This window comes from Salvelinus fontinalis, chromosome 4 (genome assembly GCF_029448725.1).
Source record: "Salvelinus fontinalis isolate EN_2023a chromosome 4, ASM2944872v1, whole genome shotgun sequence".
Taxonomy (NCBI): domain Eukaryota; kingdom Metazoa; phylum Chordata; class Actinopteri; order Salmoniformes; family Salmonidae; genus Salvelinus; species Salvelinus fontinalis.
The window spans coordinates 80,002,418-80,013,807 of record NC_074668.1 but is presented as its reverse complement, the minus strand read 5'-3'; the positions used below and the strand labels follow the sequence as shown (position 1 = coordinate 80,013,807).

The 11,390-nt window shown below is 38.8% G+C and overlaps 1 protein-coding gene across 4 annotated transcripts; it reads right to left on the bottom strand.

The window, feature by feature from the left end:
- Positions 1–1,780: 1,780 nt before the first annotated feature.
- Positions 1,781–11,004, bottom strand: LOC129854492 (insulin gene enhancer protein ISL-3-like). 4 transcript variants are annotated; one of them, XM_055921589.1, is made up of 6 exons: positions 10,808–11,004; positions 10,184–10,373; positions 9,435–9,697; positions 8,018–8,298; positions 7,185–7,352; positions 1,781–6,864 (listed from the first exon to the last, which is right to left on the bottom strand). In XM_055921589.1, exons 1-6 carry the CDS (start codon positions 10,863–10,865, stop codon positions 6,748–6,750), a joined length of 1,077 nt encoding a protein of 358 aa, XP_055777564.1. In that variant the 5' UTR covers positions 10,866–11,004; the 3' UTR covers positions 1,781–6,747. The 4 variants fall into 4 exon arrangements, with proteins under 4 accessions (XP_055777564.1, XP_055777563.1, XP_055777562.1 ...); XM_055921588.1 differs by having other exon boundaries at positions 8,006–8,301; positions 10,808–11,003; XM_055921587.1 differs by having other exon boundaries at positions 8,018–8,301; positions 10,808–10,965.
- Positions 11,005–11,390: the final 386 nt, after the last annotated feature.

Below are 11,390 nucleotides of genomic sequence, written 5' to 3'. Positions count from 1 at the left end.
CAACATGTCAGCTGCTCAACCCCACCCAGGGCTGGTTCCATTAATGGTATTGCTTAATTTCTTAAAGTGACGGTAACACCGTGGGAGCTGGGTCACCGTGGTTGGTAGAGCCAGACCCTGCAGACTCTGCTCTGCCCAGCTGTCTTGTCCTGGACTGGGCTATTACTGTAACAATGGAGGCAGGCCATCCCACGAATTCAGGAATCCTATTTCAGTCAGTGGTTTTGAGATATGAGTCAGAGTTGGATTCATTTGATACCATTTAAAAACCTCTCCTGAACTGACATGAAATTGACCCCCACCCTGACATGAATAGGCGTACCAGAGCGTCTAACCTATCATTTTCTTTGATGCTTATCTTTGATGCAGTTGTTTTTTCCCTTCACTAAGTGACTCTTCCTCAATACCTCATTGTCTCACAGCAATGACAGGTAAATATATGATGTATTTCACAACTAACTGCCTAATAACAGTTTGGTTCAGTGGAAAGGGATGTAGTATAGCTAACCCTTCCCTGTGTTTTATAGGGAATAATTGTTGAGTGGGTGGCTTTGACCTTTATTTCTCCTCTTAATGGGCGTTTGTGTGTTTTGTTTTTGCGCTAGATTTATGGTGGGTGGGGCTGGGTGATTTACGACGCTCTGACACTGTCGGCAGTGGGACCAGAGTGACTGACTGTACTCTGTGTGTGTTCCAGGTGATCCCATGCAGTCTGGCCACCAGCCCGGTGAGCCCGGTGAGCTGTACACACATATGCACGGATGCACATACATGCACATAAACACACACACACACATATAAATGAACACACACACACACACATATAAATGAACACACACACACACACATATAAATGAATACACGCATACACGCATACAGACAGACAGACAGACAGACAGACAGACAGACAGACAGACAGACAGACAGACAGACAATATCTCTGTTGCCTCCCCTGTGCTCTGGTGACCTGATTTTTGGCTGATATAGGAGTTCAACCCTGTTCAGTTCTCTTATCTGTGCTTTCTGTAACAGTCCCCCACACAAACCAGGTCATCTATAGTAGGATATAACACACACACACACATATGAGGTCATCTACAGTTGGATATCTGACCATTCCTGGAGCTATACATACTGTCAATTGAATATAGAGTTCAGAATATATAAATATTTCTAATGATATAGCCTATATAACTGCTGGGTGAGAAGAGAATGTGTTGGCTAGTGTGTTTTTATGTTTTTCTCATACCACACCAACTAAATATTAAAACAAGAGCTACGGAATACTTACTGTGTTATTAAGCCATTGACAATTATCCCTGTATGGCCCAGGCCTTCTCCTCCTCCTCCTTCTTCTTCTCCTCCTCCTCCTCCTCCTCTTCCTCCTCCTCCTCCTCCTTCTCCTCCTTCTTCGCCTCCTCCTCCTTCTTCTCCTCCTCCTCTTCCTCCCCCTCCTTCTCCTCCTCCTCCTCCTCCTCCTTCCTCTCCATGCTTTTAAGGTTGACAATATCTGAATATTTACTTCATGGTGTCACTTTCCCATAAAAGCAGCATCCATTCCGCCAGATCGATAGAACACAAGTACCCAGTATTACATTGGGATGTTGACACACACAGTGCTCTTTCATTATCTGTGTAACCTAAGATGATTAAATTCTTGTCACTAGGAGTTAAATTGGCCATTACCCATCTAAGATGAATTGGTCCTTAAATGTCCTATTTAAGAGACCTGACAGGAAGTGCATGGGGGGAGGAAAAAGTGCAAATACTCAGTGCTGTTCATAATTTATTTGTTGACAGATGGAGTCAAAATAACATTTAGCTGTGGACATGTGTATTGGAAAATACCGAAAGACAAAAAGGAGGATCCTTCAAAAAATACGTACAGTATTTTGACAAACCCATTGTAAGCAGGAACAATAATATTATCTACTGTGTGTGATGTAGTTAGTGATAGTGAAAATTCCTTTGTAAAGGGGACACATTATTTGTGTAAACTCCTCCCAGCCTTTTCATAGTTGATTAAGGGTCAATAAGCCGTTCTCATTTCTCTGCATGGATCACATCAGTGGTAACTGCCATTGCTCATCATTTAACCTGACTTGAACCCTTAGTTTTCATTGTTATTCCTCAGTATACAATGTTGCATGCTACTCTCTCCTCCCAGACCCCTTATTTGTCTCTTTTAAAAAAAACATAGTCTCTATATTAAATCAAGCTGTCAGAGTGATTCCCTTGAGATGTTGGACTTGCAGATTTTCCTTCCAGGTCAGTATGGCGGCCTCTCTTCCACACTCATGCCTTGGCATTCATCTTTTAACTGCAAATGTGTATAGGCTACTATTCAATTAAACCTTAAACCTTAAATGTATCTGTCATTCTTTTTTATACAACAGTTATTATGGTTTTATGACAGCCCAAAATATGCATTATTAGTTTGTATTTGGCTCTTTTATTATGATAAGCTAAACCAATATAATTATATTTGGAGCTAATTTGGTATTACACTAATTAGCGGAAGAATGATGCCAACCACACACCCCTTCTCTGTGTGGAACATTGGTGAGTCAGGTCTGGGCCACTGTAACCGGCCGCGCTATACAGTACTGCTCCATTCACTGCGCACGGCCACGGATGGGACTGGGACAACACGCTGGAATTTATCCAAACAGGACCTGCTATTCGATTTCACAAGTCCAACCAATTAGAGTGTTGCATCACACCTTGACTTATGTCAATTGTTTGGTGTATTCAATCATTCATGATGTGGTACAATGCCCTTCAGAAGAGTCCAGTTGCACTGAGTGACCAGGTAGCAACTAAATGCCCTCTGTTATTTTTAGACAGAGTCAGATGGCAGGCAAGCAGTCCTTATTTTCTCAAACAGATTACTGTGAGGAATCAATAAAATGTTAATTATATATATTACGCAAGTATCCGCTGAACTAAAGACGCAATCACAGATGCAAATGCAAAGGTAAACTATATGACTGAATAAATGGATTGAAATTATTCAAGTAATTCTTTACTCCTCTAAAACATAACTATTCATTTTCCAGAATGGGATCAATTCATTGGTTGACAGGACTAGCTCAGAAACGGGTTGTCATTCGGTTAGACCATATATTATTGTAATGTTGAAATTCTGGATTGTGTCTCTCTAGTTAGCATTAATACATGTCATATATTTCCTATCTCAGTGTGTGTGTGTGTGTGTGTGTGTGTGTGTGTGTGTGTGTGTGTGTGTGTGTGTGTGTGTGTGTGTGTGTGTGTGTGTGTGTGTGTGTGTGCGCGCGCGCTCAGAACGCTCCCGGGAACGGGTGTTAATAGTGTTTGTTGTGGTTCTGGTTTAACGCAATGGATAGACACGCCCATTAAAAAGCTGATAAAAGATCAACAACAGATACTACATAGATGTTGCACTATCTTAAGTTTTAGAACGTTCCAAACTTTTGTCATGAACTTTGCGTGCATGACTTTTCTTGAATGTTCTGTTTACACTGGCCAGTCGTTTCATGGAATTTCGTAAATCATGATTTTATATTTTCTTTTGCAATTAGTATTGCCAATAGTGATTAAATCATACAGGCCTTAACTGGCCCGGTTATCAGCAAGCTCAAATGGAAACGTAATAAAATAAATGTAAATATGCAATGGTCTTCTCCAGGCTGCCCTGTGAAAAGCATCAATTAAAGCGAATTCAGGTTGATGTTATAGGATTATGTGATGGCTGTCGTGTGGTATTTTATTAAAAGTCTAATAAAAAATGATTTCATATTATTAAGTATTTTAATATTTTTATGTGGTAAGATATCAATAGATATGAGAAGTATAGGTTAAAATCCATCTGAAATTCAACCAATTCGACAGGATATCATGCACTATTTTTGCTACGGCCTACTCTGATATTCCCGCAATGAAATAGGTCAGATTGACTAAGGTTTGATAAAGTTCACATGTTAATTTGACCCATGATCTCGCTTAGATTTTCCGATTGTGTTTGAAATACCAATTCCAACAAAATTACCATAGGCCTATCCTTTTCCCACACTAGTTTTTCTACTCTTAATTCACAATCGAAATGAAATATTCCAGGCATTTTGAGTATATAGGGTTGAAATGTGTTTTACCTTAAAGTGAAGAATACAACTTTGTAAATGTTATGAATCTACATTATAATAAATGTGTATCTAGGACATTTGTCTCTTGAAACGTTCCTCTCCAGGCTAGTTGCACCAATATTGTTATTCCTCTGTCAGTAACTTCTAGTTATCTCCGGTTATCTCTAACAGGCAGCATTGTTTCCTGCAACGTCTCTAAAACAGCTCAATTACACATCTATTATCTACCCATTGTCATTCGAACTTCCGATTTAGATATAGGTTTTTGTTTTGTGTTTTCAGTTGTTTTAATTTCATTGGGAATGCAAATGTTTATGAATGCATGTATGTATGTATGTATGTATGTATGTATGTATGTATGTATGTATGTATGTATGTATGTATGTATGTATGTATGTAGGTAGGTAGGTAGAAAGGTAGGTAGGTAGGTAGGTAGGTAGGTAGGTAGGTAGGTAGGTAGGTAGAGATGTAGGTAGGTAGGTAGGTAGGTAGGTAGGTAGGTAGGTAGGTAGGTAGGTAGGTGTGTCCATATACAAGTATGATCATTTTATTACAGTGTATAAGCCCATGTGGGCTGGGAATCATGAAGATGCATGACACTATAATGAAATCGATCAATCAATAAATCGTATGCCTAGCCAATAGTTGAGTTGAATTAGGATAATGATGTTTAATACAAATTAAATTAAATCTACAAGATAAAGAGTTCCATTCATGAGTCTATTTTGATCCTGTGAAATTATGGTCAGACATTAAAATAATAAGTTAGACCCACTTTTAAACGGAATTTATAGCCAACTACAAATGGGCTAATTATTAATAGGCTATACATTTCGTCTTAGTCTACTGTATTTTTTTTTGTTCATTGTTCCTATTATCTCAAATTATTTGATGAGTGCTAACTAATTGTGTCCAGGTAGCCTAGTCTTTGCGTTGCCCGGTTAAAAACACACAAAGGTACTTGGTCTGAGATGTCATTACTGAGACGTCTGACCCGTGCGTAATAACGCAATTGACTGAGTGGAATGAAAATAAACTGCGGACAGATTAGGGTGGGTTTACGAGCTGGTCTCTCCACTAAACTAGCTCTTTCCAAAGAGAGAAGTGGGTTTGTTGTGGCTTCATTCAATGTATCGTTTGCAGGTGATGCCAGGCGCAGATAAGAAGCCGCTGATCCTTGTTGGCTGTCTAGACTTGTGACTTAACCAGTGAAACTGGATTGATCACAACAAAAATTCGCCCCTAGAAAGTAAATGACCAGAAGCCAATCCACCTTGATTCCAATCTCCCAGCCTCAGAAAAACTGTTGTTAAGCATTAGGTAGGCTGCGCTAACCCTCAAATTGAGGTTGTCTTATTTACTTTTAAAAAAGTATTATTGTTCATTCCACATGCAAGTTTTAAGCTCCAATGTTTTTTAAAGTTAAAATGATTAAATAGCTTGCATATAAAAATAACATAATCACATGATCATAAATATTTTCCCCAAATCAATAGGCCTATCAGATTATCCTGATAATAGTCATAACATTCAACATTTATATGTAAATGCTTTCATCAATGGACCCTCAGTATTCGATCATTGACGTTTTAATCCATCCTTTTGTATCGCAATTTGAATAGGCCTACTTTTTGCAGTGGTTTAATTAAAGCCTAATGCAGGGATAAATAGGGAACTAAAACCGATTGTAAACTTATTCACCTTGTTAGCACAATTATTATTTTTGATAAATTCAGCAATATATTGGTGTTTGACTTGTTGTATATAGGCCTACACCTCTGTGGTTTAGAAGCTCGGGGAACTGGGGGCCTATAAGGTTTGCGTGAAGCATACTCGTTTTGGGAATACCTTTGGTTGAAGGTTTTGAGCTCAAATAACCACTGGTCAACTTGATTAACTGCATGTCACAGGCTGAGTGAGGGAACGGGGTGTAAGCCTATCTTGGGAAATTCTACAAGAGTTTATGCAAAGACTGTACCTTAGACATTATAAAGATTTAACCGTTTATTTTTGATCAGTTATTAATTCCTTTATGAATCGTTGTCCTGACAATAAATAATAATAACTTACTTTTGTTAGAGAGGCTCAAACAACCTGCCCTCTTACTATTAAGATCAAATATTTAACAACAAGAATCTGTTTTATATAATCTTCGGAAATCATGCTCCTTTTTAAGACAAACACACGAATCTATGGACTTGATAACGAAATAAATGTATCAAAAATCACATAAAGAAACCAAGACACGATATATTCACAATGAATTGCAGAATGTCCACCTGGTTCGACATCAAATGGCTCCAATGTAATATGGAGGGAGGCTGTTTTGTAAATCCATCACGAGAATCTTCTGTCTTCTTTCGGTTCATGCAACGAAGTTCGGTTTTTGTTTTGTCACTGATATCCTCAAAAATGCTGAACTGAGTCTTAAGAAGAAGGGCTTTCGTACGCGTTGCTTTATAGTGCCGTTAGGTAATTGTTCAAAATTGAGAATATGTCACTTTCCTCTCCATGTCCGAAACGACTCCTCTGTCTTTAGGACGCTGTGATGAGCTGGTCACATGCAGGGGACCGGGGACCGGGGCGGGAACATGCTAGGCCTGGGACCGAGGCTGGTGGCCTGGTCTCACGTCTCCACGGGACTGGGTACCATGCTGTTCGGGGTGTCGGGTAAGTGCGATGACAGAGAAGTCACGTCGCTGCCGGAGGAGTTTCCCAATGAACCCGATTCCGAGAAAGATACCTATAATGTGCAAAGACAGTGATGTCAAAATAAATATGTTCTGGCTCTGTTTAGGCTACAAATTTTGCCACTTCTGACTTTGAAATTTGCCATTTAACGTTATTACTTATACATTTTAAATTGATGACATTAAAGTTAAGAAAAAAAATCTGAAATTGTCGTCATCTAAATTAATGTGTGTGTGTGTTTGTTTGCGCGCGTGCGTGCGTGCGTTCGTTCGTGTGTGTGAGAGAGTTTGAACGTGTGTTCGTGCGTAATTACGCGTACCCACATGTGCACCCACATTAGCATGTAAGTATAGAATGTCTCCTCTCTCTTACCAGTTGTTGAAAGGCCGGCTGGTCCAGATCACTCTGCAGGGCGAACTCGCTGAGGGCTTTCCAGGGCGGCTGGTAGGTCTGCACCTCCACCGAGTTACCCTGCCCCGTGTTGTCGTGCCTGATAGGGCTTCTGGCAACCAGAGGCGTACCTGTGAGCCCCTGTAGACTCTAATACGAGATTAGATAGGAAATCCAAATTAAATCTACACTTTGGTAGAGGAAGAAAATAATCAAATTCCCAGATCAGAATGTCAGGATTTTGTTTTGTAGTCTTTGCTTTCCAATACAGGTCATGCACAATTGAATTCTTGATTAATTATTTATTGGCAGGTTGAATACAGAAAAACAATAATGAAAGAACAGCTAGTGGAAATGACCGGCCTCGGACCAAGGGTTATTCAAGTGTGGCACTGGTCAAATCATTCCAGAGAAACGAATTCTTTGCCTTTAATTAAGAGGTAACCATTTGGCCACAAGTACTTCTTTGCTGACCAACCTGGACTCAAGGTTAGACGTAACATAGTAAACGAAAATATCGGAGACTTATATTAGTATATGTACGTTTGGTATGGTAATAATTTGTGGATGTCTATCATCCCTTTCGTATGAAATGTTACGAATTACAATTCGTATGATATGTTACTAATTGCAATTCTTATATCCCGGATTTTCGTTTACTATGTTATGTTTAGTCTATGAGACCAGCCTGTGCTGACATACCTCAACTATCGCAAAAATGTAAGGATTCAACGATGAACCAAACATAAAGAAAAAGTAATAGGCTAATAGAAGTATAAAAAATGTTTCCGAGATTAACTTACGAAGATGCTTACAGTCTTATCACTGTGTTGCTGCTGCTGAAGTTGCTTCATGAGAATAGATCTCTTTTTGTCTTTGCATCTTTTATTCTGGAACCAAACTCGAATAACCCTTGGGCTGAGGCCGGTCATTTCCACCAGTTGTTCCTTCATTAGCGCATCTGGCCGCGGATTGGCGTTGTAGCAGGTCCGTAACGTGTGGAGCTGCTTCTCGTTCAAAACGGTTCGCACTCGTGTTGTCTTCTCTGACTGCTTGTGGACGTGGTTTCGGTGTGGTGCCCGTACTGTCACCGGCTCTGCTGAAGAGAGGCGGAATTATATTTAATAAAAAAGGAAATTAACTAAAGTTTGACTTATATTGTTATTATTAATTATTATTCTAGTCTATGCAAATGCGTTTTTTCCTGGAGTATGTTCCTTGATATAGGTTATATAGACCGTTAATTACTCTTATTAATCTAAAATATAATTTATTCAACTCTTGCCATGCGTTATAATAGATGGAGTACGTGTGAATGGAGAGACTGATGTCGTGTATATATATAGTAATTAACAGTCTCTCCATCCACACGTACTCCATTTGATCTTGGTTTTCCCCCCTAAAAATACATTGCCCATATTGAGCAACAATTATGTCTAGGCCCCAATGACAATGTAATTCTAAAAGCATGTAAGCTTTATTGCATTATAGTTCAATAGGCTACAGATTCCCATCCACGCACTATGACGCACTCCTTATTTATGTCATGCATTAAGTTTTTGTTAAATTAAAAAGGAATAGTCAATTAGTCAACAGCAACTGTGCGTAGGCCTACTCGTTAACATTTCTATCTACTACAATTCTTTAATTTGCACATTAAGAGATGATCTGTAAAATCGTATTTATTGTTATCCAGATGATCCTGATAGGCCTAACGTCAAGGGGTAGGGATTAGCCTAATCTTTGAAGTTATTATAGCCTACTGTATTAGTATTATTGGGTCAACACTATTAAATAGTCATGTAAATATCAAATATCAAAATCCTTAAAAAATCCAACGTGATTATGTTCAAAATCTATCAATTTTAAAAGCTTGGTATAAAAATGAAATCATATCTCAGTGATTTTCCATGGAAAAGTTTAAAGGTCAGTCTGATTTTGGTCGCCTATTGCCTAATATAGCCTAGTTATTGACATCTTAATGACTCAAAGCTTGCATCTGATTTTTTTTCTGGATCGTTATGGTCATAAAATTAGGCCTATCGATAATTCTAGGAAAAATATTTAGGGACTATTATTATCAGGCAATTATTATGATCATTAATATAACAATGAATATCACCATTCTGATTAAGATAATTGCCTCCATATTCTTCTTCTTATTGTTGTTGTTGTTCCTCTTATTATTATTATAGAAGTCAGTGGTGGTGTTGTTTTGTATGTGCAACTGACCTGCTAAGTGTAGTGATCTGTTGGAGTGGATATGTCCGGGGCTGATTGGGCTTCCGGCGGAGCTCCGCTCCATTAGTAAACTGTGGTCCGCCCGACACAGCAGCTCCTCGTCCCGGAGAGAGAACTCATCCCCCGGCAAGAGCTGCCTGCTACACACGGAACATCTGAAACACTCGATGTGGTACACGTTGTCCCGGGCTCGCATCACCAAATCACTGCTGCTGAATCCCAGGTTACATTTTGCACATTTTATTCCAAATAACCTGCAAGGAATAAATTAAACAAAAAATATATGGAATTAAACAACAACTTCTAACAGCCATTTGATCTGTTACTGCAGTTTTTATTCCAGGTTTTACATTACTAGGTCTACGTCGAACGTCAGAAACAAGGCTAAGATAAATATTACTGTGCATTGTTTAGCCAGGATCAAAGTATAAAAGCTCAAATGAACGAACTATTTTAATTGTAGAAAAGCTGATTAATTGTAGGTCAAATGGCCTTTTATGTGTTGAACTACAGATACATTTTGCATAGAATTACACAGACTGAGCACACTTTGTTTTATAAACCTTCAAAAACAAGGATATTTGTATTTTTAGGCCTAATAAGCCTCTGTGATTTAGGTACAAGTCTTGCATGTATATGGATATACTATATATTAGTTTGTAGGCTACCTCCTCATTCACACCAACGTTAAAATACGTTCAATCACTAACAGATTATTTCCAAAGAATTTCAATCCGTACCTTACATAATCTCTTTTGCAATATGTTTTTCCGTCCCGTACGAAGCAAGTGCATGTCTCATCCAGGTACTGGCTGCACTCTGCACACTTCAGGCAGGCTGCATGCCACTCCAGGTCCGGGGAAACTCTCAGTATGTACTGGTCATGTATCTGACTTCCACAGCCTACACACATCGCGAATCCGGACTTCTCTGCAGAGAGCACAGACATTGTAACCATTCTTTCCCATGTACACAGTTCTTGACACCTTAAATGACACTTTTTGAGAGCCACTGGCCTACATGTCACTTCTTCGTCTTAAATTGTCTTATACAGAGCGACATACTCCCAGTTTCTCAGTGTATTACATTCCAATGACTAAGACCTGTTCTGAAATTATGCACAATCGTTTTGAAAGAAATCTAAGATAAAATGAACTATAAACAAGAAAAAGTACGCATTATGGATAACAAAACAATACCAATACGAATATATTAAATTTGCTATATGCAAATAAATATATGAAATACGATGGCATTTGAATGCGATAATAGAATATGTTTTAATTTCAGAGGCTACGATTTGTAGGGTAATCTACAACACTGTGAAAAGCGGATAAAAATACATGCAAAAAAATGCCACTTACTTTTGGAATGATCCCCCATATCACCCAAGAAAGAAGAGTTAAAAATAATATCCACCATACAGGAATGATGACGGGATTGCGATAAGATGCAGAAAATAAGTAAGAAGGAGAAGAAGAGGAGAAAGGAGGGAGGTGAGTGGCCTGTGCCTGGCTGTCTGATAACTTCAATTCGGACTGTGGGACGGCCCCGGGAAGAGGCGCTGCAGTGTCCAACACGCTCTCTGACGTCACGCGTAAAACTGGACATCCATTCGTCCCACATAACATATTCCCACTGTCATATCAAGTCTCGCTAGAGATTTTAAAGAATTAAGTAGTTCAAAATGTTTATTTATTTTGAAACAGTTGGTTATTTGTTAGAATGCAATAGGTCATTCTAAGGTCATTTTGGGGCTTAGACATTTGCCTACGTTTATGGAGAGCTTTTTTGGTTGATCCATTATTTCCTGACAATTACTACTAATTATTTAAAATCTGTACACTTTTGTTAGGTCTACATTGAAATTGGAATTAGCAGGAGTAAGCAGTAAATTGCATGTTTCTCCTGAGACAAGGAGAATGCACACAGAAAACCCGTCATGAC

Bases quoted from the DNA above. Each gene is read 5' to 3' on its own strand.
- LOC129854492 (XM_055921588.1), bottom strand. From the start codon at position 10,865: ATGGTGGATATTATTTTTAACTCTTCTTTCTTGGGTGATATGGGGGAT. The intron at 8,302-9,434 runs GTCAGTTGCACA...GCCTCTCTTCAG, and splicing joins CAGATCACTACACTTAGCAG to CAGAGCCGGTGACAGTACGG. The intron at 6,865-7,184 runs GTAAGAGAGAGG...TGCACATTATAG, and splicing joins AGCCGGCCTTTCAACAACTG to GTATCTTTCTCGGAATCGGG.